General features: G+C 42.0%; 1 protein-coding gene across 2 annotated transcripts in view; it reads right to left on the reverse strand.

Annotated features, from left to right (window-relative positions):
* Positions 1-27,174, reverse strand: part of galntl6 (polypeptide N-acetylgalactosaminyltransferase like 6) — a 1,211,583-nt gene that overhangs the window by 721,955 nt on the left and 462,454 nt on the right. For both annotated transcript variants that reach the window (XM_059644874.1, XM_059644875.1), the window contains exon 3: positions 18,213-18,321. In XM_059644874.1, the coding sequence (XP_059500857.1) occupies positions 18,213-18,321 (109 nt within the window). The remainder of the gene's footprint in view (positions 1-18,212; positions 18,322-27,174) is intronic.

Raw genomic sequence — 27,174 nt, forward strand, 5'->3', positions numbered from 1 at the left:
ACAGGTCGGCACAACATCGAGGGCTGAAGGGCCTGTGCTGTGCTGTAATGTTCTATGTTCTATGACATTAACATGTCTGCGTCTACCACCTCCGCTGGCAACGCGTTCCAGGCACGCACCACCCTCTGCGAAAAAAATTTTCCACTCATATCTCCCATAAACTTTCCTCCTCTCACTTTGAACTCCAGACCCCTTGTAATTGAGTAGCCCATTCTGGGAAAAAGCTTCTTGCTATCCACCTTGTCTATCCCCTCATGATTTTGAGAGTTCTTAATGAGGTCCCTCCTCAATCTCCGTTTTTCTAATGAAAACAATCCTAATCTACTCATGAAGGGTCTAGGCCCGAAACGTCAGTTTTGTGCTCCTGAGATGCTGCTTGGCCTGCTGTGTTCATCCAGCCTCATATTTTATTATCTAATCTCCTCAACCTCTCTTCATAGCTCACGCACTCCACACCAGGCAACATCCTGGTTAACCTCATCTGCACCCTCTCCAAAGCATCCACATCCTTTTGGTAATGTGGCGGCCAGAAATGCACGCAGTACTCTAAATGTGGCCGAACCAAAGTCTTATACAACCGTAACATGGCCTGCCTACTCTTGTATTCAATACCCCGTCCGATGATGGAAAGCATGCCGTATGCCTTCTTGACCACTCTATTGACTTGTGTTGCCACCTTCAACGAACAATGGACCTGAACACCAAGATCTCTCTGTTCATCAATTTTCCCTAGGACTTTCCCATTTATTGTATAGTTTGCTCTTGAATTAAATCTTCCAAAATGCATCACCTCACATTTGCTTGGATTGAACTCCTTTTGGGTGAAAGTAGTCCCAGGAAAGGAATGTGAGACAGCAGTATGTGCACATGGATTGTGGAAGCTCTTAAAGAAGCAGCTCTAGAGCACATTTCAAAGGCATATCATTGAAAGTGAGTCGACACAGGGAAAGCTACCAAGGTATTAGGTCTCGGAATGCTGGTGAGAGGATTTTACACTGCCCTCCTTACCTGGTCTAACCTACACATGATTCCACACCCACAGCAATGTAGTTGACTCTTGATTGACCTTTGGGCATTTAGGGAGGGGCAATAAATGCTGGCCTGGCCACCACACTGTCGGAAGTTTGCGGAGAGGGCACGAAAGAGGCTTACAGGATCTAGGCCCGAAACATCAGCTTTCCTGCTCTTCTGATGCTGCTTGGTCTGCTGCGTTCATCCAGCTCTACACCTTGTTATCTCTTTTACCAAGATTGGAGTGTATTAGCTATAAGGAGAGGTTGGACAAACTTGGGTTATTTTCATAAGAGCATCGGAGGTTGAGGGTTGACCTGATAGAAATATATAGAATTATCAGAGACATGGATAGGGTGGATAGTCCGAATCATTTGCCCAGAGTGGGAGTGTTAAATACTAACGGACATAGGTTTAAAGTAAGTGGGGGAAAGTTTAATGGAAATCTGCAAAGAATGTTCTTTTCTGCAGAGGGTGAGGAGTGCCTGGAAAAGAGTGGGAGTCTTAACTACTAGTGGGCACAGGTTTAAGATAAGAGGGGGAAAGTTTAATAGAGATGTACAAGCGATGTTTTTAATGCTTAGGGTGAGAGGTGTCTGCAATGCATTGCCAGGGAGACGGTGGAAGCAAATATGATAGCAGAAAGAGGCATTTAAACAAACACATGGCAGGGAATAGAGAGATATGGACCTTGTGCAGGCAGGTAGGATTATTTTACAATGGCATCATGATTGGCACAGATATTGGGCAGAAGAGCCTGTTCTTGTTCTGTATTTTCTGTGTTCTATGTAATATGCCACCACTATGCACACTCACAATTGCATTGTCAATGGCTGCAGGTCATTACCTTCATCAGATTGCTCAGTAGCCAGGATCATCATCCTGTGCTGTAATGCAATATGCCAGCTCTGTATCTTGGCATTTAGCTGCCTTTACTTTTGTTAGTTCTCATCGTCAGGAATTTCAAACTATACTGTACAATCCAGTGGACAGTGAAGTGCAGTTCCATTTGCTACTCTAGCAAATGTGTCAACCACTCTGAGCCAGGGACCTCCAGCAAGTAGCTACGGAGCAGTTTTTCCCAATGGGATGTATGTTAGCAAAGATAGCAAGCAAATATTTGCATTTAATTGTGCAGCATCTGTCACAGCCCTGCCAGAGTGTCCCAAAGTGCTCCACAACCAATCAAGTTCCTTTCTTTTAAAGTGTAATGACTGATCTGATGTGATCTAAGAAAAGTTAGTCATCATTTTCTGCACAACAGGACTCCACAAATAGCAACGTTGCGATGACTAACTTTCAGTGACTTGGATGAGAGATACATATCAGGCAGGATATCGGGGAAGGTTCAGTGGTTCTTCATTCAAATAATGCCAGAAAATATTTCAGCTTTTTTTTTGTGAGAGAAGGAGGAGAAGGGAACTTAAAACAATCGTGATCATGAGTGAAAAGATATGAAGAAAACTAAAGAGATGGAACAGTCACCAGTCTCCATATCCTGATTACCTGCATCCTGGATGAGAAACAAAGTAACTGCAGATATACTGGATACATTGGTAATTTTACGAAGGCCTAAAATCCTACAAAAATCATAGAATCCCTACAGTGTGGAATCAGGCCATTCAGCCCACTGGGTCTTCAACATCCCACTGAAGAGCATCCCTCTCACACCCAGGCCCTTCCTGTAACCCTGCATTTACCATGTTTAATCCACCAAGACTGCATACCTCTGAACACTATGGAGCAATTTAGCATGGCCAATACACCTAACCTGCACATCTTTGAAGAGTGGGAGGAAACTGGAGCACCCAGAGGAAACCCACTCAGACACAGGGAAAACATGCAAACTCAACATGGACAGCTGTCTGAGGGTGGAAGTGAACCCAGGTCTCTGGTGTTATGAAGCAGCAGTGCTAACTACTGAGCCACTGTGCTACCCCGAAAGGCTGAAGTGATTGGAAACATTTTCACAAGCAAGGGGGATAAAGGGGCTGTCATGACATAGTGCATTTGGATTTATAAAAGGCATTTGGTAAAGTCACATAAAAAAGGTTCCTGCGCCCAATAAGAGTTTGTGGAGTTGGGGCTGATATACCAGCATGGACTGAGGACTTCCAGGAAGCAGAAAGTTGGGATAAATAGACTGTTTTTGCTTTGGCAAACTGTAACTAGTGGAATGCCATAGGAATCAGTGCTGAAGTCTTAGCTGTTTCGTCTACACTGATTACTTAGATGAAGTGATTATCTGTATTATAGCCAAACATGCTGAAACAGGTAGGAAGGAACATCATAAGGAGGATATGGAGAGTCTGTAATGGGATGTAGTCAATGTAAGTAAGTTCGCAAGATTTTAACAAATGGAATACATTGTGGGAAAATGTGTCATTATCCACTTTGATGTGACAAATAGAAAAGTGGAATGGTTTTAAATGCTGCAGTACAGAATGATATTGATATCCTGGTCCATGGATCACAAAAAAAAGTTAACAGAGGTACAGCAAGTCAGGAAGAAGGCGTACAGAACATTGAATTGTATGGCAAGCGAGACAATAAATGTGAGAAGATTTGCCTTGAGTGTGGGAACTGGGAGACGATGTACAGTTCTGGTCTCCTTGGGAAGGGCTTGTCTTATGAGGAAAGGTTGATTGGGATGGGCCTACATTGGAGTTAAGAAGAACATTTTAAAGTAAAAGGCAAGGGATTTAGAGGGGATTTTAGGAAAATGTTTTCACCCAGAGAATGGTGGGGATCGGGAAGGTACTGCCTGGGAAATAATTAAAGCAGGAAACCTCACAACCTTTAAAAAGTACTTGGGTCAGCTCTTGTAATGTCATAGCATTCAAGGGTATGAGCCCAGTGCAGAAAACGGGGGCTAGTGTAAGAAGTAGTATATTTATGGTGGTACAGACTTGATGGGCCAAAGGGTCTCTTCACTACTGAGTGCTATACTATGCCTTTATAACAATGAGTGTTGAAACATATAGGTTTTGAATGGGAAGATATTGAGAGGGTTGACAATGGAGCCAAAATTTATGAGACACAGGGAGAGAAGCGGAGTTCAGACCACTCTGTGATCAGCCATGGTCTTAGTGAGTGCCAGGAACAGGCATGATGGACCAAATAGCCTACTCCTGCTTCACTTGCTATTTCGACACTGGATCAGAACCTCCAACGTATTTGGAAATGTATTTTACTTCTGTTTCCAAAGCATGCTGCTTTTGAGAGGAGAACAGCTATGGGAAAACAGTGGGAATTTCACAGTTTGGGGTATCCCACCTGAAACGTAACAAATTGAGAAACAGCTTGAAGTTTGCAACATTTTGGATATGCAGTTTGATAGCTCATAAAAAGATTAAAATTGGAACAGGAGGAGGCCATGAAACCCATCCTGCTGTTCAACACAATCATGTCTGATCCTATTATTTCAAATCCATGCTCCCACTCTCTTCTGAAACCCACTGATACCTTCAGTTTCAAGAAATCTATTCCTTCCTTAAAAATATGCAGTAGACTAGTTTCTTCAGCCTTCAATGACAGAGAATTCCACAGGTTAGCCCGCCTCTGAGTAAGGGCATTTCCTCCCATCTCTGTCCAAAATTGCCAACTGCTTATCCTGAGACCGGAACTCATTGCTTTGACAGCCAGGGGAAACATCATCTCTGAACCAAGTATGTCCAGCTCTGTCAGAATGTTATACATTTCAATTCCTTCTCCATCTGAACCCCAGGAAATGCAGACCTGGTCACAACAATCTCTCCTCAGACAACAAACTTTCCATCCCAGCAATCGGAGATAACAAGGTGTAGAGCTGGATGAACACATCAGGCCACGCAGCATCAGAGAAGCAGGAACACTGATGCTTTGGGCCTAGACCCTTCTTCAGAAATTTTCTAGGCCCAAAACGTCAGCCTTCCTGTTCCTCAGATGCTGCTTGGCCTGCTGTGTTCATCCAGCTCTACACCTTGTTATCTCAGATTCTTCAGCATCTGCAGTTCCTATTATCACTGTTTTTCCTTCACAGATGCTGCCAAACCTGCTGAGCTTTTCCAGCAACTTTTGTTTTTGCACCTGGCTTCCTATCTGGTTACTGCATCCACATACTTGCCTTCAGTGACTGGTGTACAAGGATACCCAGGTCCCTTTGCATCAATATTTACCAATCTATCCCCATTTAAAAATAAATACACTGCCATTCTGCTTTTTCCCTGCTGAAGCAGACAACTTCACATTTATCCAGGTAATGCTGCCACAGATTTGCCCATGCACTTAATTTAGCTAAACAAGCCTGAAGTCTCTTTCTGGTCTTGTCACACTTCTGTGCTATCAGCAAACCTGAAAATATTAGACTCTATTCCTTCATGCTAATAGATGATATATAATGAATAGCTGGGATCCAAGCTTTGATCCTTTAGCCACAGAATTAAAGAATCATTGAGTTTTATAGTTCAGGAGGATATTTGGCCCATTGCCTCTCTACTGACTCCTATAAGAGATACTCCTGCTTTTTTAACTTGGTTTCCTCACTCCTTATATTCTGTTTCCATTCCTCTACATATCTGTGCGTGTGTTTATTAATGAACATGGTAACACAATCTCTAGATGTTCTCCTTCCTCCTTCAGAATTTCCTGCAGATGCTCTGGGACATTCTTGACCCCAGTACCACTAAGGCAAGGTGCCGTTGCCACATCTGCAGCCACAGGAACATCTATCACTTCCCCTTACTACATAGTCTGCTATCTCAGTTGCTGTCCCACTTTTCTTTCTCTCTTCTCTGTGCAGCCACTCTTGGTTCAAAGGATCTGGCACTCACAGCATTCTCTTAAAAAAAAAACTTTCCCACAGCAGGATCCAGTTTGTGAGGGACATACTTCCAGGAAACTCCTGCATGGATGTCCCTGTTGCTAATACACTGTTTGGCCATCACTCTTTCATTTTATGCCAGTGATCTATTTACCTGCGGGTATGACTGCATGACTCTACATGCTATCCTCAAAGATTTCAGGTTTGGGGATATTCCACAGTGACTCCAATTACAACTCCAGATCTGAGAGGCTGATTTCCACTAGATGCAGTTGAATTGACTTCATGAACACGCGATCACCCTGTCCTGACTTCCCACATTGCGGAGGAGGAGTATCCCATTGGCCTGAGCTGTGCTGCCAGAATTTACATTTTGATTATTCTCCTTCCAGTCACATTGGAACGATTTTACCCCCAACAGTGCTCTCCGCACTGCTTTACAGTGGTGACACGTACATAAAAAGCAGATTGGCACTTGAACCATAAGCTTCCAATTCTAACCCAAGAACATTGTCCAGAGAAGGAATGGAATAGAGCCAACTTGATGAAGATATCTGGAACTCTGAGTCAGAATGAAGATAATGAAGCACTTGAAAAGGGTCCCTGGGTTCCAAGGTGAGTGCTGACTGCATATTTTGGGTTAGTGTATCGTCTGCCACAAGGGTTAGGTGATAAACGTAGAAGGAAGAAGTACTGAGTACTATTAGGGAACAGTAGATGGGAAATAGCAAGTCTTTTCAATAACATGGATGAGTACAGGCACAACAGATGGCAATTTCAGTACCTTTAAGAAAAGGTGAAGATTGTGAAAAGGCTTGAGGACCATATAAGAAAAAGGGTTTTGGGATTTAATTTGACTGATTTCAACAAAAGACCAGGTCCAAGAGCTATTCATGAGAATAAAACAATTATTATATGTGTAATTCTGTAGTCACGATGAACATAAGGAGCTCAGGTGACCCTAACTGTAGACGTTTTGTAGCCATATAAATAGAGGGTTCACAGTAGAGTAGCATTTCCACACAGATAGTTGGGGAAGTCTCCAGTCAAATGAAGATGTTGGCTTTTTCCACAAATTGGATGGAAATCAAGAGATTTGAGGGTGCGGGGTTGGGGTGGCAGTAATGTTGGGAATGGGATAAGGGAAGACACAAAATGGGGAATGGTACTGAATGGGAGGAAGCTTGTGTAAACTATGAATGAACCAAAGAGCTGAAACAGAATGTCTATTGCGTTAATTGCACAGGTTTGAAAGATATTGACTGGTCTTAGGGTGGCACTGTATTGCACTGGTCCTGTGCAGTGTACAAATTCACTGGAGCATGCTTCCATGATATTAGCAGTTGGCAGTGCTCCTGCCCACTCTCCACCAATTCGACATTATCTTCAATTTTCTTTCCAACAGACAACTAATAGCGAGCTAAATTGAAGATTCCCACTGTTGCTCCTGCTGTCCATTCTCACATCTTTGTGTTAATCTGCAACCTACTGTGATGAATTACTCCGCAGTCTCTGTCTCTCTGTTTCGCTTGCCTCTTGTGAAATCCAGCACATAAATCATATATATCTTGCTGGTGAGACATCCAGCCAGCTCTCCCATTGCCTTGCTGCGTTTTCTAAATCCTCATTGTCCATCAGCTTGACTAATGGCAGAATAGTCTCTGCTCTATCGCCCATGCAGTAAATCAGTGTGCTCACTTGTCTATTTTAAACCCTATTGGTGACTCCTGACCTGATCTGATACTGCTATCTGTAATTTCCCCCCATCTGAATGCAGCCACACCACGGGCTTGGTGAAATTGAATTGCCCTAGCCCGGCTACAGCAATCTCACATTTGATCATATTTAGTTTTGATTGATGCTTAGCTCATCTTTCAGGAATGTCCCCAGCAGTGCTTCACTCACAGGTCAAGTGGATTTGTCTTGACGACTTGATGCCTGCATTTCTTGCAAACAGTGGCAGTGTTTTTTTTACTTCTAGTTTAATACCTCCAGCTCCTGACAGCCAACTTCAAATGCGCCAGTGGCTACCTCGCTTCCTCGCAAGGTCAATCAAGTCAAACACTGAGATGCGTGAAAAAAACCTACAGAGTTCGCATCAAAGCACCATTTCCCCACAAAGACAGCTTTGGGAGAGTTGTGGATGGCTAAATTCTTTGTTATTTTCTTTCCCCCTAAGCAGGTGGGCAGCTCTCTCTCAGGAAGGAAATGGGCATATACTTTAAATATATAGTAACTCACATGGCTCCTTCAAAAGCACTTTCCATACCCTAGACCTCTACCACATTGAAGTACCAGGACAGAAGATAGTAACATAGAAACCTGGAATCATGGCACCACCTGACCACAGTTCCTTCACTGTCGCTCAGTCAAGGTCCTTACACACCCTTCATTTGCAGAATTATTGGGGAACAGCAATGGACAAGGGTTAAAGGGGCCACTTTCACTTTAAACCAAAACATTTTACTAAAATGCTAAAGAGGCAACTGTATTATTGCTACAGAGGTAGTAGGAACTGCCAATGCTGGAGAATCTGAGATAACTCGGTGTGAAGCTGGATGGACACAGCAGGCCAAGCAGCATCAGAGGAGTGGGAAAGCTTGACGTTTCAGGTCAATACCCTTCTTCAGAATAAAAAATTATTATTGCGTTTGCTGGCAATGCGATCCATGAGACTTGAAGGCCAACCATCGATTTAGTGGTCCTTAGGACATCATCTTGTGTAAAAGATACAGAAGAAGCAATTTGTAAGGAAACATTGTAAAATAAAGAGTAGTTGCAATGGGGGTATTTAGTTCCTAATGTGGCTTGGAGAGTAATAGTGTTAAGGGAAGAGCTGAGAAGAATTTCTAAATCCGGTCATGAGCATTTTCTATGTTATTACATTTCCAGTGGAGCAGGTAGCATTGCTGGGTGTGTGACTGTGTAATAGTGGGAGAAGTAATACAAAAGTTAGTAAGGTAACATTTCCAGAACTGTGATCTTATTACCATTACACTGAAGTTATCTATGGGAGAGAACAAGGAGGAATCTACTGTGCTTAATTTGGAAAAAGCCAAGTTCAATGATGTGAGACAACATCTTGCACAAGCAAGATTGCACAATAGCTTGTCTTTAAAGTTTTCTTGACATCTGTCACATTGATAAATCATGTGGGAGCCAGAAGAACTGCATGACGTTCAGAGCAAAAAGTGTAAAGAATCGGGAGAACAGCAAAATGGCCAATGAGAAGAGAATGGCAGGCAATGTAAAAGGGAACCCTAAAGTGGTCTGTAGTCACATCATAACAAGTTGGTATGCAGGTACATCAAGTAATTGGGTGGACCGGGAGAATGTTGACATGTGTTGTAAGTAAATGGGGTACTGAGGCTGGGAAATACAGCTGCGCAGGGCCTAATGAGACCAGAGCGACTGCGCACACTTTTGGCCTCCTTACTTAAGAAAAGATATAATTATCTTTGAAGAAGCTCACAGGTTTACCCATATAATTCATGGGATAAAGAGAAAGATCAGTCATGTTGGGCCTGTACTCGTGAGAGCTTTGAAGATCAAGAGGTGATCTTATTTAAGATCCTGAGGGGATTTGACAGGGTGCATGCTAAGAAGATGTTTCCTCTGGTGGGACAGGCTAGAACTAACAGAAACAGGTTAAAACAAAGTGAATTTTGTGAAACCCACCACAGTAAGATACGTGGTAAAAGAGGCGACTGAATCACAAGTCAACACCTCACTGACACAAACTGATGGAGTTATTAAACAGCTGTGGAAACGCTGTGAGACAACAAAGACACAAGAAAGTAGGAGGCAAACCATTCAGATTAATAAGACGACAGTTAAGAATGACTTACATTCTCCTGAATACTGCCAAACGCACATTTCAAAATGATGATGAGGGATGAATAGTACTCCCAGCATAGACTGGAGATAGAATTGTCTGAGGGTCATGCGTTGACACTTTAAACTTGGAAACAAAAACAGAAATTGCTGTAAAAGTTCAGCATCTGTGGAGAGAAATCAGGAGGACTTTCTCAGGAAGGGGCTCACTTGACCCAAACCGTCAACTCTGCTTTCTCTCCACAGATGCTGCTAGACATGCTGAGATTTTCCAGCAATTTCTGTTTTTATTTCTGCTTTCCAGCATTTTCCATTCCTTCATTTTTTAAATTTAAATTTGGGCTCAAGTAGCCAGCATAAAATCAGAACCAGGAGATTACAAACTTGGTTGACACATAAGTATTAAATGTAGAGATGCCGGTGTTGGAGCTGGGTGGACAAGGTCGGATATCACACAACGCCAGGTTATAGTACAACAGGTTTCTTCGAAAGTGCAAGCTATTGGGGCTCAGCTCCTTCCTCAAGTGTAGTTTGACAGAGAGGATATCAGACACAGACTTTATAAGCAGAAGGGTAACAATCCGAAAACTGGCCACCCTCTTGTTGAATTGTTAATCAGACAGGAAGGAGACTACTGTTTAAAATACAAAATCCAGATTCATTCCATGTCATTGTCCTGAGACAATGAAAGGTTTTATCAATCTATACAAGAGGTGATATCTCTGGTCAGGCAAAGCATGTTTGGTGTCAGGTCTTGTTCTCGCTTTACGCATTTATGTCCCTGAGCCACTGGGGGCACAGATTCAGAGATAGGAGGTCAGTCACTACTAAAATGCTAAAGAGGCAAGAGTATTAGACTTGAAGAGATGAATGTTTTTATTGTGGACTTTGGATAAACAAGTTTATCTGGCTTGTGGTCGCTGCTCATTGTAACTCGGGCAGTCAGACCGTGGGATATTTGGCATTTCTTAAAAGCAAGGCAGATCCTTCAAGACAACACTTGGACAATATTGTTTGAGCTGTGCAGAGGAAGTCTTTATCATTCAGAACCTGGGAGTATTTGGGTTGGCTGACTTGTGCCCAGTGGGAATCCTCCTATGGCTCTTCCACCCCTAAATTGGTGCCGTGCCCACTCCCTCTGAGTGATAGCGTTAGCTTTAACAAGACGGAAATTACTACCAAGACCAAACCAATATCAAAACTCCATTTGTAATAAACTTCAATAATGAAAGTCTCCTGTAGGTTACAAACCAATTTAGTGCAAATACTTCTGCAAACTACCAAAATAATAACATTGCCTTTGTGATTAATGTGCAAAATTATTTGGCTGTGACAGTTTAGCTACTACTGTCAGATCTGTTAATAAATATCATGGATACAGCTTTAATGTACTACATGTTAAGCATATTAATCATCCCATCTGAGAGTTCTATTATATGGCAAAAAATGTCATTTTTTAAAAAATCCGGCAAATATATTTACGCTGTCGTACGCAGGGAGGGAATGGAAATGTGGCTTCAACTTATTGTTTGTGTCAGCTACTTCAGAAAAAAAAACTGACCGAGAAAATTGCACAATTTGTCGATTGAAAGCAAAACAATGTGTGTTCCTCACCTCCAACACTCACCGTGGAAGGTTCTGCAGTTTGTGGATGAAAAGGGGGTTACATGTCATCCCCACAAGGGTCGTTGAAGTGGATATTACATGGTTTTATGGATAGTGATGGTACGGTGATTGGCACGTTACAACCAAGGTTAGGCTAATCGCCTATGATTTTCCTTATTCCTTTTTAAACAGGGGTGTCATGTTAGCGATTTTCCAGTCCTCTGAAACTCCTGAAACTCTGAAATTCCAGACTCCTGAAAGATCACTATTAATGCTTCCACTATCTCTTCAGCTACCTCCTGTAGAACTTGGGGGTATAGTCCATTCGGTCCAGGTGATTTTTCCACCTTCAGGCCAATCAGTTTTACTAGCACCTTTTCCTTGGTGATGGCCAGCATACTCAGCTCTGCCCCCGGCTCTCTTGATTTTTTGGGAGATTACTCATGTCTTCCAGACTGAAGACTGATGCAAAGTAATTATTCAGTTCCTCAGCCATTTCTTTGTTCCCCACTACTATATCTCCAGTGTCATTTTCCAGTGGTCCAATGTCCAGTTTTGCCTCTTTTTTGCCCTTTATATATCAAAAGAAACTCTTGCAGCCTTCATTTATATTACTGGCTAGCTTACCCTCATATTTAATTGTCTCCCTCCTATTTCTTTATCTGTTGCCCTATTTTGGTCTTTGTAAGCTTCATAGCCCTCTGGCTTCCCACTTCCCTTTGCCACATTTGGAGTATTGTGCGCAGTTTTGGGCTCCATGTCCCAGGAAAGATGAATTGGCCCAGGAGTGTGTTCGGAGGAGGTTCACGTGAATGGTTCCAGGAATGAAAAGCTTAACATACGAGGAATGTTTGAGGGCTCTGGGATTGTATTCATTGGAGTTTAGAAGGATGAGTGGGGATCTAATTGAAACTTATAGAATACTGAATGATCTGGACAGAATGGTTATTGGGAAATGCTTCCATTGGTAGGTGAGACTAGGACCCGAGGGCACAGCATTAGAGTAAAGGGAAGACCTATTAGAATGGAAATAAGGAGAAACGTCTTCAGCTGGAGAGTGGTGAATCTATGGAAGTCATTGTCACAGAAGGCTATGGAGGCCAGATCATTGAGTACATTTAATACTGAGATAGATAGGTTCTTGATTATCAAGGGGATCAAGAGTTCCAGGGAGAAAGCAGGAGAATGGGGTTGAAGAACTTATCAGCCACGATTGAATGGCAGAGCAACTTGATGGGCTGAATGGCCTAATTTCTGCTCCTGTGTCTTATAATAGAGCTGGACTGGATAATAGAGCCACGCTGGATAACAGAGCCACACTAGATAACGGAGCAACGCGAGACATATAGAGCCACACCGGATAACAGAGCTGCACTGGATAATAGAGCCACACTGGATCTGTGGGCTACTGAGAGAATAAAGAAATAACATTCAGCTCACCCATGTCTCCCGTCCTCACCGACTGATCATTCCTGTTCTGGGACACACTAAAGTCTCAAGTCTCCAACTGAGTTGTGCACAATTCTGGGGACATGCAGTTTTCTTTTTTTCTGATAAACCTACCAAGCTGTGCTCTGCAGTAATTGCCACTAGGATCACAACCTTGTGTCAACTCAACCTCCCCTCTTATATGCTTACGAAGCAACCCAGCCTCTTCGTGGTTATTAAGCTCTCCAGCAATATCTCACATTGAGCATATAAGGTCACAACAGATGGAAGAAAATAACAAGAAATATGGCAAGTGAAACATACATACTGGGCAGCTTGAAGACCTACCAATTTTCAGGCAACTTAGTCATGTTCCTGGATTTTAGTTCACTGCTTTTTGTAGTTGGTCTTCAGTAAATGCAGATTTGTTCCCCAAAGGATTGTCGTATTTTAATGAATGAGAAGGTTCTATTTAGCTTTGGTGGGCTAACTGAATTCCAGGTGACCTAATCTATACTCATTGAACCTAATGATAGAGCTATGCATGAAACTCTATTGCATATGATCAGCGCTATTAGACTCCTTTGAGCAGGTCGCTGACTCAAACTCTAAATGTAACTGTGCCTTAAACCCCAAGGTACAGCTACAGTTTCAACAGGATAAATCTGTTTCTGTCTCATTTAGTCTAACTCAAAGCTTGCACCACTTTATCGCTGTTGTCTGTGCCAAACAGAAGGGTAATATGCACTTTCTTTTAAACCTTTCTGTTCATTGTGGTGCTTCACTTACTATGGAGGTACACAGTTTAGGACAGCATGTTTGAGAATGTAGATTACAGCACCAAAATCATCTATCCCAGAAATATAGTGGAGCTAGGAAGGCATCAGAATTAGAGGTACCATGTGTTTGTCAATGGTCATAGAATTAGAAGAGGCAACAGAGATCAAGTGAAGGAAAATCATGAAGCGATTTGAAGATTTAAGAACCAAGCTTTTTGAATTTAGTGTGTCGCAGAACAGGAATGATCAGTCAGTGAGGACGGGAGACATGGGTGAGCTGAATGTTATTTCTTTATTCTCTCAGTAGCCCACAGTTGGTGGGCTGTTTGATGGTGAGCCACCTCTAAATCTGGCTACGACTTCAGTGTGTCATGTGAATGACAATGGTGACTCACACAGAAATCCTCAAGTTCAATGACAGAATTATTGCAATGCAGAAGGAGACCATTCAGTTCATTGTTCAAGTACTGGCTCTATTATCCAGTGTGACTCTATTATCCAGTACAGCTGTGTTATCCAGTGTGGCTCTATTATCCAGTGCGGCTCTATTATCCAGTGTGGCTCTATTATCCAGTGCGGGTCTATTATCCAGTGCGGCTCTTTAATCCAGTGCGGCTCTTTTATCCATTGTGGCTCAATATATCTAGTGTGGCTAATATTAAAAGGTGAATGCATACGCATCCGTGCATTCTGCCAAATCCCGTCACAGACACAAAATGTTAAGTCAGGGGATCATTTATGGGGGCACGAGTGCGTCATGCTAATCACGGTCCCTCCTCCCTATCCACAGTGGTGGGAATTGGGATTCACTGGCTTTCCCCAGCTGGAAAGATAAGGTAGTTAATGGAAATGGTGAAATTAAGCTCCCAAGTGTTCATCAAAGGGAAGGTGGGAGCTGCCAGCTACACGAGATAAGAGCCATGTTCAACACCCATTGAGGACTGAGGAGCAGGAATGCTTGGCCTCCAGATCCCTTGAAGAAGATTCGAAATTCCCCTAGCCCTGACTGCCAGCTTCCAATTGCCGATCTCCTTTCTGTCTGCTGACTACAGCTTTTGTTCACCCTATTCCATCACAGGATGTATCCTTCGACTCCTCTGCTGTCACTTCACGCTCTCCTACTTTCCTGATCAAAGGCCTTCCTGTCCTTCCCTGACCCATACCCTACCGGCAAATGCTGAGAATTATTTCCTTTGGCCTCAGAGTAGCATATGTAGAACATAGAACATAGAACAATACAGCGCAGAACAGGCCCTTCGGCCCTCGATGTTGCGCCGACCTGTGAGCTAATCTAAGCCCCTCCCCCTACACTGTCCCATCATTATCCATATACTTATCCAAGGACTGTTTAAATGCCCCTAATGTGGCTGAGTTAACTACATTGGCAGGCAGGGCACTCCACCCCCTTACCACTCTCTGAGTAAAGAACCTGCCTCTGACATCTGTCTTAAATCTATCACCCCTCAATTTGTAGCTATGCCCCCTTGTACAAGCTGAAGTCATCATCCTCGGAAAAAGACTCTCACTGTCCACCCCATCTTGTATGGCTCTATTAAATCCCCTCATAGCCTCCTTCTCTCCAATGAGAACAGACCCAAGTCCCTCAGGCTTTCTTCATAGGGCCTGTGCTCCAGACCAGGCAACATCCTGGTAAATCTCCTCTGCACCTTTTCCAATGCTTCCACATCCTTCCTGTAATGGGACGACCAGAACTGCACACAATATTCCAAATGAGGCCGCACTAGCGTTTTCTACAGTTGCAGCATGACATCACGGCTCTGGAACTCAATCCCTCTACCAATAAAACCGAACACACCGTAAGCCTTCTTAACAGCACTATCAACCTGGGTGGCAACTTTCAGGGATCTATGTACATGGACACCAAGATCCCTCTGCACATCCACACTACCAAGAATCTTTCCATTGACCTGGTATTCTGCCTTCTTATTATTCTTCCCAAAGTGAATCACCTCACATTTATCCGCATTGAACTCCATTTGCCACCTTTCAGCCCAATTCTGCAGTTTATCCAAGTCTCCCTGCAACTTGCAATATTCTTCCACACTGTTCACCACTCCACCGACTTTAGTGTCATCTGCAAACCTACTAACCCATCCACCTATGCCTATGGCCAGTCATTTATGAAAATGACAAACAGCAGTGGTCCCAAAACAGATCCTTGAGGCACACCGCTAGTGGCCTGACTCCAGGCTGAATATTTTCCATTAACCACCACTTGTTGCCTTCTTACAGAAAGCCAGTTTCTAATCCAAACTGCTAAATCTCCCTCAATCCCTTGCCTCCACAAAACAGCATCCCAAAAGTTGAAAATAATCAAGGGGCAAAATGGGGAGAGGAAATAATTATGAGGGCTGGTGGTGTCGTGGTGAAGACACTGGACTAGTAATCTAGAACCAGGGGTTAATGTTCTGGGGACATGGGTTTGAATCACTTCTTGACACATGGTGAAATGTGAATTTTAAAAAAAATCTGGAAATTGTTGTAAAACCCATCTGGTTCACTAATGCCCTTTAGGAAAGGAAATTGGCCATCCTTACCTCAGTGTGACTACAGATGTAAGCAACGTGGTTGACTCTGAACTGACCTTGGGCACTTAGAGGTGGGAAATAAATGCTGGCCTAGTTAGCAATGCCCACATCTCGCGAACAGATAAAAATATACATTCGCAATCACTGGAGGAAAAAGTACCAGGAAAGCCAATTGAGCTAAAGAGCAATAGGTTCTTTTGGACTTAATGAGTTTTATAACTGGGTTTTAAAGGGCGTATCTACAGAGGTAATGAATGCACTGGTTGTAATCTTCCAAGAATGCTTAAATTCTGATGCAGCCCACCAGGATTGGAAAACTGCCAATGCCTTATTCAAAACAAGTAACTGCAGACTAGTTAGATTAATACATAATATTGGAAAATTGTTAGAGTCCAAAAAATTACCAGCAGAGCATATAAAAATACACAATGTAATGAAGCAGCATGGTTTCACAAAGGGGAAGGCAGATGTGGCAAAACATATTACAGCTACTTGAGGAGATAACAAACAAGATACATAAATGGGGATGAATGGATGCCATTTTCAAGATGTGTTTGATAAGGTACCACACATAAGGATATCTAATAAGATAAAAACTCATTACTTATCATAAATATTCATATCTGAGAAGACAAAAGTGAATGCACTGGAGCCAAGTTGTGGATGGTACATAAACAGGTGGAAAGGCACGATGACACAAGGAGTCTATAGAAATATGTAGGCAGGTTATGTGAGATGGCAAAAACTTGGCAGATGGAATTTAATGAGAGAATATGTGAAGGCATACACTTCGATAGGAAGAATAGGGAAGGGCTGAATATTACTTAAATGATGGAAGACTGTAAAAAGCTGCAGCACAAAGGGATTTTCGGGTCCTTGTGCAAGAATGTTAAACAGCTAACGTCCAATTACATCAGGCAGTAGGATCAATCATGATCTCATTGAATGGTGGAATAGACTCAATGGGCTGAATGGCCTACTTCTGCTCTTACACCTTATGGTATAAGAAATTAATTAGGACAAATAAATTCAACCATGAGAGAAAGAAATGTAAAAATAGAGAGCTAGTGCTTTATGTAGGCATTTAAAAAAATGAAAGAAGAAATAAAGTGAGTGTTGAGCCTCCAGCGGGTGAAGAATGGGGGTTTAACAGTCAAGAATAAAGAAATAATGAATAAATATTTGCTTCTGCTTTCACTGTAGAGGATACAAAAAGAGTCCCAGTAGATAGCTGTAAGTCAGGAAGTTGAAGGAAGAGAGGAGCATAGTGAAATTACGATCACAAGAGGACCATTATTGGGCAAACCTAAACTACTCTGCTTTTCAAGATAATAAAATGTGAGGCTGGATGAACACAGCAGGCCCAGCAGCATCTCAGGAGCACAAAAGCTGACGTTTCGGGCCTAGACCCTTCATCAGAGAGGGTGAACTCTGCTTTTCACCCTGCTCTGCCATTCAATAAGGTCATGGTTGATCTGTTTGTACTCTGAATTCCACATTCTGATCCACCCCAATAATTATTGCTTCCCCTGCCTAACCTACGTCTTGTAAATAATCAATAATTCTGTTTCCACTACTTACAACAGAGAGTTCCAAAGTCACACAACCTCTTTTCTGTTCAAAAATAGCAGCCCTCATTTTCCAACAGTGTCTCCATGCTCTGGACTCCCCCACAAGAATAAGAATCACTTCCAAGTCACCTTTACACGACCATTCAGAACTTTTCAAACTTCAATCAAATCACCCCTCTATCTTCTTGTCACCAGTGGAAACAAGATCAGCCTGCACAATATTTCCTCATAAGACAAACCATTCATTCCAAGTATTTATCCAGCAAAGCCTCCTTTGAATTGCGTCCAATGCTTTTACAGCCTTCCTTAAATAAGTCGACCAAAACTGTATATGCTATTTGAAATGTTGTTTCACCAAAGTCCTTTATAACTAAAATGCAAAATCCTTACTTCAACTTCAATTTCCCTCATAATAATGCATTGTGTTCCATTAGCCTTCTTAATCTCTTGCTGTACTTGCATACTAATATTTTGTGATTCATGCACTAACCTCTAGATTACTCTGCACCCTGGAATTCTGCAGCTGTTCACTTTTTAAATAATATTCATCTTTTTCTGAATGGAGTAATTGATCCTAGTGGAATTATAGAAGATAGTACAATATGAGTTAGAAATAGAATCAGCCTCTCCTTACCTGAACGCATCAGGTCTTGCTGAATACTTTCATAGTTGTGCCAGTCTTTTCTTTTTAGCCCATCTGTCCAGCTGTAGGAACGCCCTTCACTGGGACCAAGTGGAAACCTCTGAAAAACAGGATTGAAGTAGTTATTGTCTTTTTTTAAAAACATTATCTATTCCATCTCATTTTCAACCAGATCAAAACTCAAATTGTAATTTTTCCCAGAGGATTTGAGCTCCTGAGCACTGGTTAGAAATAAAGTAATACAATGCCTGTGATGTATGTTTGCAGAATAGACTGAAAGGAGTCTTTGTTATGTAGGATGAATGGAGACTCGGTGAGATGGAAAATGTTTCTGACCTACATTTATCCATGGGTCATGGTTATTGGTGACTGAGCCTGCAATTATTGCCCATCGCTGATTGCCCCTTGATTTAAGCAAATTACTTGGGCCATTTCGGATGGCAGTTCAGAGTCAATGGCATTGCATTGAATGTGGAGTCACATGGAGTCCAGACCAGTTAAGGATGATAGATTTCCTTCACTAAAGAACACTGGTGGGCCAAATAGGTTTTTTGTTTTACAACAATCAGCAGTACTTGTGTGCCTGCCATTTGACTAGCTTCTTACTCAAGATGTTTATTGAATTTAAATTTCACCATCTGCCACAGTGGGACGTGAACCCAGTGCTCAAGGCATTATCCCAGGGATGGTGGTTTACTAATCCAGGAGCCTTGAAAGAGTGGTAGAGCTGGGAACCATCACAACATTTACAAAGAAAATACTCAGAAGATCATCTGAAATGCCATAGCACACAAGGCTTTGGACTAAGTGCTAGAAAATGGGACTTGAATCGATAGGTGCTTGATGGCCAGTATGAATACAATAGGCTGAAGGGCCTCATTTTGGGCTAAAAGTCTCTATGATTCTGTGATAGGTCTATTACATTACAATCTCCCCTAAATTGGAGAGCAAGAGACATCGCGTGAGTGCTCAGCCAGGATATGAAGCAAGAACCTCATGAATACTCAGTCACAGTACAGCCTAATGCAACCAGCTAATTTTCAGGATAGATTGAGAGATCAGTAAGTTAGAAATTTGAGAGCATTATTCAGGCTGATATTCTCACTGTGGATAATGAGGAAGTGCTCCACCATTGGAAGTCTAATTTCTTTTGAGGAGGTGTTGGTTAAATCAAAAATTACCCTTACTTCCCTTCAACAATAGTAGCAACTTATATTTACATACAATGTGCAAAGTAGTTATGTACAATAAAGCCTGTCCATGGTCACTTACAAGAGTGCTGGCCCTTGGAGACCCCATTGAAGTCAATGATCAAGAAAGTCAGGTCAATATAAACCAGGAGACCAATCTTTTATCTAAAAACTGAAAAACAGCGGATGCTGTAAATGAGGAACAAAAACAGAAGCTGCTGAAAAAGCTCAGCAGATCTGTTAAGAAAATTCAGAATTATTGCTTCAGGCCTGGTGACCCTCAGGGGAAGTGAAATGTTAACTCTGATTTTTCTTCACTGATGCTGCCAGATCTGTTGAGTTTTTCCAGCAACTTCCAATTTTGTGACTGATTTTCTATTGTTCAATGTGGAAGCTAATTTTTTTTTCCTGCCTTAATATTGAACATTATAATATGAACTGATCTTGTTACCAAACAGGACTACCTTGTAAGGTACCAGTGAAAGGGGAGTTAACATCAATGATTCACTACGACAGCACAAGGCTGGTTGGACTGGAAGGTACAGTGGTGGTTATTGGAAAGCATGGTTAAGATAGATTTTTGGAAGATTGCAGAATTGGTTTTATTATGCATCAAACCAGCAGGATATCTGAATTGTAAGGTATATGGTCATTATTCTGCATGTCAAAGTGGAATGACAATAATACAACTCCTCAACTTGGTTTGCAGCAGGCAGGCCCATAAAAACACGCATTAGGTGAGATCAATTCAGAAAGTGTACTCTTCCTCCTGGAACCCCCCTACTGAATTATGTTGTCAGCAGAAAAGAGATTGCTGAGGAAAATACAGACCATTGTGTCTCTGCTGACTCCTTGAAAGACCTCTCCAGTCAGTCCTCCCCTCCCCATTATTTTTTCCGCAATTGCCCTGAAAAGACTCTTGACCCTTGAAAGAGGCATGCAATTTTATTTCCAAAGTTACTATTGAATCCTACTTCTTTGGTGACTGAGCCTCCTGAAATGGAAACAAATTATCCCTTTCTATCAAAACCCCTCATAGAATCTGTAGCATGAGAGAATTTCATTCTGTCATGCCTAGTGCTATCTGCACATTAAAACCAGCTGCACTGCATTCTTTTCACACACTTTTAAAGTTATTCTTCCTCAAGTGTTCATGCATTTCCCCTTTAATACTGTGATTGAATCAGCTTCAATAGTTACTGATGGGAGTACATTCAATATTATACCAAGCCCTCACATTAAAAAAAATCATTCTAAACTCCCCTTTTAGACTTTTTGTACTAATCTAATGCTTGTACTCTCTTGCTGCCAATTCTCCAAGCAGGGGAAGTAATCCTGTATTCCATTACCATCTCAAATTCTTCCACAGTCATAAATACTTCTGTCAGATTGTTCCTGCATCCTTCTTTGGTCACATGAATCTAGCTTCAAATCTCAGTTATGGTCAACCCCTTGAAGATGTGAACCTGTTAGATTTTAGTGCACTTGGTGCTTGCTAAATTATTTAACAATTTTACACCGATGGAGAAATTGCATCAAATGCAACTTTAGTCTTTCATGAACTTCCATCCTTTCTCCATTGGGGAATCCTCAGGACTCTATTCTATTGTTTTCCATTTGTTTTCCATTTAGGCTTGTTTTACATATTTAAGCTCTGCTACCCCTTCATCCTTTACCATGAGTATTCCTTGGGTGGCTAAGCCATTCCTGCTCATTCAGCACCTTGGACAGCAATATATTTCATTTCTACTTTTGTCAACTTCTTGTTTTGTCATCATCTTAATTGGGGATTCTATCAGTACATCTTTTGGTCAGATCTGATACGTGCAATTATTCATATGTCTTCATTTATATAAATTTTTGCCAAAACCAAACATATTTCGATAAAATGGTTGCATTCTAATTTTGTTTGTGCTTAATAGCACAGCACTGACGTTAAAAAAAATGGCTGAGAGATAAATCATTAAATCAAAAATACACTGTTTTTTTAACAGTTGACAGTCAATTTGCTGGAAGTGTTGCATGCTGTACGCAGCTGTGAAAGCAGTTGTTGACAGTTCTGCTTCCAACATTTGAGAGGTCAATTTGGGGCACTCACACTGAATCTTAATTAACTGGGATTGACAGTGCGATTTATAATATTTATTGAGCGTTTATTTTGTTGGCTGGAAAAAGGAGTTCAGCTTTTGCCAGTGAGATATGCAGTTTGTATACAGGTTCACTGAGATTTGTAGAGAAACGAGTTCTGTTTCTTATGATAACGGATACCCCCTGCTGTTGCTGCTCAAAGTGTACTGCAACTGTCAGGAGGGAGGAAGCAAGATAGCGAAACTGTGACAATGGGAATGTGACAGAAATAAGTGTGACACTCAGAAGAAGTGCACACAATGCACAAAACATGATCAACAAAGCAAACTTATATTTAGATAGCGTCTAAGGTCAGAAGTGGTGATGTTCACTGACAGCTGTATAATGTTCAGCTCATTCACAAAACCACAGATGTCGAAGCAGTCCCTGCCTATATGCAACAGGTCCTGGACAAAATTTAGGCTTCAGCTATTAACTGGAAAATAACACTTGAATTGAATATGTGCTAGGCAATGATCCGTTCCAACATGAGGGAATCTAACAATTGCCTCTCGATAGTCAATTGTGTTAACTTCACGAGTCACTCAGTACCGTTGGTGAGAAATGTAAATAAATCAGGCATACAAATTCAGTGGATACCAGGTAAAAACTAGAAATTCTATGGTGAGTAATTCACATCCTGCCTCCCTGTCGGAAGTGTAATGGAGGTCCAAGCGCACTTAAAAATCGTTGACACTAATTGGCCATTTGATTGGCACCATATCAACCACCTGCAACATTCATTCCCTTCACCAAATTGTGGAGGCAGCAGTTTGTATCATCCACAAGGTACATTGTAGGAATTCACCAAAACTCCTCCTTAAATTGCCTTTGAAATCTGTGACTTCTACCATCCAGAAGGACGAGAATGTATAAAACACGGCAATATGTAAGATTCCATCCAAGTCACAGAACAATTCTAACTTGGAAATATATCACCATTTCTTCAATGTCACTGGATCCAAATTTGAGGACTCCCCCGCCGAACAACACTGTTGAAGTCCTAACATCTTTAGGCCTACAATGGTTCAAACTGGCAGTCCATCACCAGCTTCTCTGGGACAACAAGGTAAATACTGGCCTAGCCTGTGGTCCACATGCCCCTTGAACAACTTTTGAAACATAATCCTCATGTCCTTCATAGGAGCATTAAACAACAAAGTATGGCATTAAGCCACATGAGGAGATCCTAGGTCAGGTGATCAAAAGTTTGATTAAAGTAATCAGTTGTGAAGAGTGTCTTTGAGGAGTAAAGTGAGATGGTGACGAGAGATGGAATTTCAAGAGTTTAGTGCCAAGTCAGCTGAAGACCCAGCCATTGATGTGAATGTGATTGAAATCAGGGACAAATTACAGAAGCAAAGACAATTCAGGTGAATGTGGTGCTGAAGAATTTACAGGGATTGGGAGAATGAGACCATGGAGTCGTCTGAAGTGAATACTGAGAGCTTCACAGTCCAGATCTTGACTAACGAGGATTCAATGTAGGTCAATGTGGGAAGATAGACAGTAGGTAGAGACGTAGGCTTCAGTCAGAAAATCATGTTAAAATGGCAGGCCCTTGTTGGATTCCCAAGTTTAAACTAATCGATACACTGTCTTGAAACATGATTGCACTCTAGAAGAAAACTTCCTCGGCAACCACTAAGACTTTCTGCACAATTTTTATTACTATACCAAGTCAGAGAGAATGTTAGGCTGCAGACAGGCATCATTTAATGCTGACTCATCTGCAGTTACTTCTTCAATTCAAAACAAAAGATTGTATGAGGTAGGATCAGGCCATTCAGCCCACAGAGTTAGCTCTTCCTCTCAATGAGATCATGGTTGATCTGGTTATCTTCAACAGCATTTTCCTGTCTTTTCCCATAACTCTTTGTTTCCTTACTGATTCAAGTTCTGCCTATCTCAGCCTCAAATACACTTAAAGAATTTCTGTGGATTGACCACTCTCAAAGAGAACAAATTCTTTCTTTTCTTGGCCCTAACTGGACAACACTTTTTTCAGAGATTATACTTCCAATCCTAGACTCTCCCACAAGTGAAAACAACCTTTCCACATCTCTCGTATCAAGTCCTCTAAGGGTCTTGTATGTGTCAATAAGGTTGCCTCTCATTCTTCTAAATTCCAAGAGGTTCATGAATAGGAAAGGTTTGGAGGGATATGGGGTAGGAACAGGCAGGTGGGAGTAGTTTAGTTCGGGATTATGTTCAGAGTGAACTGGTTAGATCTAAGGGCTGTTCCTATACTGTATGAGTCAATGACTCTATAATACAGGCTAAACTTATAGAAGGTTTACCTCATAAAAGGGTGTCTCCGAGCCTGTGAAATCAGCCTAATGAAACTTCTCTGGGCTTCCGCCAATGTCAGATTATCTTTCCTTCAACAACAGCCAAAAATTCTTCCCATTTCTCCAGCTGTGGTCTGACTGGAACCTTGTACCGTTTCAGCAAAACATCCTAATTTTTGCATCCATTCCTTTTAAAATAAAGGCCAACATTCCATGAGCCTTCACAATTACACACTGATGTTGTAAAATAACTTTTGGAGATTTATGCAATGGGACACACAAATCCATCTGTGCTGAAGCTTTCTGCAGTCTTTCCCTTCTTAAATAACATTCAGCTCCTCTATTCTTCCTGCCAAAGTGAATAACCTTACATTTTCCCACATTGTATTCCATCTGTCATGTTGTTATTCACTTGTTTATCCTGTCTTTATCTATCTATAGACTGTTTATGTTATTCTCATCACTTGCCTTCCAAACTATTTTTGAGTAAATCACAAACTTGGCAAAAGTACACAGGCTTTCCTCATACAAGTCATTAATGTATATTGTAAACACTTGTGGTCCCTGAAATAACTCCACAGAGCCATTGAGTCATGGCATCATACAGCACTGCAACAGGACCTATGGCCCCGCTGGTCCATGCTGACCAAAATGTCCATCGACATTAAACCCATTTCCCTGCACCTGGCCCATATCCTTCTCAACCTTCCCTATCCATGTATTAGTCCAAGTGTCTTTTAAATGTTGTTAATGTACCTGCTCAACCACTTCTGCTGGCAGCTCATTTCACATGCGTACCACCCTCAGCATAAAAAAGTTGCCCCTCAGGTTCCCATGTATTCTTTCCCTTCTTATCTTAAATTGATGTCCTCTAGTCCTTGATACCCCAACCCTGGGAAAAAGACTGACTGCTTTCACCCTACGTATGCCTCATATGTTCCTATACACTTCAATAAGATACCCCCCCACTTCATCTCCTATGCTGTAAAGAAAACAGTCCTAATTTGTCCAACCTCTCCATTTAATTCAGTGCTTTGAGAACTGGCAACATCCACATAAATTTCTTTTGCACTCTTTCCAGTTTAATAACATCCTTCCGATGGCAAAGTGACCAAAACTGAGCATAATATTCCAAGCACGGCCTGAGCAACCTTTTGTATGACTGCAACACAACTTCCCAACTTCTACACTCAATGCCCTGATTGATGAAGGCCAGTGTGCCAAAAACTTTCCTCACTGCCCTGTCTACCTGTGACTACACTTTCAGAGAACCGTGCACCTAGCTCCAAGGTCCCTCTGTTCCACTACACTCCTAAGGCCCTATTCACCATGAAATTCCTACCTTGATTTGACTTTCCAAAATGCAACAGTTTACACTTCCCTATATTAAACTCCAGTTGCCATTTCTCGGCCCACTTCCCCACCTCATCAAGGTCCTGCTGTCCATGACAATGCCTATTTTAGTGTTGTCCACTAACTCACTAATCATGCCTAGTACACTGTCTTCTAAATCTTTGATATAGATCACAAACAGCAGTGGATCCATCCCTGAGGCACATCACTAGTCACAGGCCTGTAGTCCCACAAGAAACCTTCCACCATTACTCTCTGTTTACCACCATCAAACCAATTGTGTATCCAATTTGCCAACTCTCTCTGGATTCCATGTGGTCTAAACTTCCAGAGCAGATTACCATGTGGAACTTTATCAAAGGCCTCACTGAAATCCAAATAGACTGCGTCTCCTGCCTAATCAACTTTCCTGGTCACTTTAGCAAAAAACTCTAACAAATTTGTGAAGCATGATCTCCCCCACACAAAGCTGTGCTCACTATTCCTAATCAAACCCTGTCATTCTAAATGCATGTATATCTTATCCCTCAGAATCTTCTCAAGTAAATTACCTACCATAGATGTTAAGCTTATTGGTCTATAATTCCCAGGATATTCTTTGCAGCCCTTCTTCAATAAGGTCACAACATTTGCTACCTTCCAGTCTTCTGGGATCTCACCCGTGGCTAATGATGATGCAAATAAATCTGCCAGACCCGCACCGACCCCCCCCCCCCCCCCCCCACCCCCCCGTAATTTCTTCTCTAGCCTATTGCAGGGTTCTTGGATATATACGGTCAGAACCAGGACACTTATCCGCCGTCATCCACCAACACCTCCTCTACTGTGACATGGGCTGTCCCTAAGATATCACCACTAACTTGTCCAAGTTCCCAAGTCTTCATGTCTTTATCCATGGTAAACACAGAAGGGAAATATTCATTGAGCACATTGCCCATTTCCTGCATTTCCATGCATACATGTCCACTTTGGTCCTTGAGGAGTCCTGTTCTCTCTCTCATTATTCTTTTTTCCTTTAATACACTGAATCTCTTTGGGTGCAACCTACTCGTCTCAGCCAAAACTCTCTCATGCAAACTTTTCACCCTCCTGATTTCCTTCTTCAGTAAACTCCTGTATCCCCTTTCTATCTCCAGGGATTCCCTTGATCCCAGCTGCCTGTTCCTGAGCCATGGCCCCTTCTTTTTTCTGTTTAAAGTCTCAATATCTCTTGTCATTCAAGGTTCCCCACTCCTGCCACCCTTGTCCTTCACCCTCACAGGAGCATATAGATCTTGAACTTGAGCTATCACACTTTTAAAAACCTCCCACTTACCAGAGGTCCCTTTGCCTGCAAACAAACTACTCCAACCAACCCCTGCAAGCTCCTGTCTAATTCCATCAACATTTGCTTTGCCCCAGTTTAGAACTTGAACCTGTGGATCAGTTTTATCCCTCTCCATAACTATTTTAAAATTAATAGAACTATGGTCACTGGTCCCTAAGTGCTTCCCCGCTGTCACCACAGTTGCCTATACTGCCCTATTTCCCAACAATATGTCACGTTTTGCCCCTTCCTGAGTAGGGCCCTCTGTATATTGCTTGTGGAAACTTTCCTGAACATACTTAACAAATTCCACCCCACCTAAGCCCTTAGCACTACGGCAGTCCCAATCTATGTTCGGAAAATTAAAATCCTCAGCTGTGACAAAACTACTTCTCCTGCAAGTCTCTGCAATCTCCCTGCATTTTTGTTCTTTTAAATGCCCATTGACTACTTGGGGACCTACAGCACATCCCCAATGATGTCACCGTTGCCTTCTTATTTCTTAGCTCCACCCACAAAGCCTCACTGGATGATCCCTCAGTTATTTCATCTCTGACTCCTGCTGTGATATTGTCCTTCACCAAAACTGCAAATCTCCCTCCCCTCTTTCCTCCATCTCTGTCCTGCCTAAAACACCTGAATCCTACCACATCCTGCCAGTCTCGCTCCTCCCTTAGCCATGTTTT

The sequence above is a fragment of the Stegostoma tigrinum genome, chromosome 3, assembly GCF_030684315.1.
Source record: "Stegostoma tigrinum isolate sSteTig4 chromosome 3, sSteTig4.hap1, whole genome shotgun sequence".
Classification (NCBI taxonomy): Eukaryota; Metazoa; Chordata; class Chondrichthyes; order Orectolobiformes; family Stegostomatidae; genus Stegostoma; species Stegostoma tigrinum.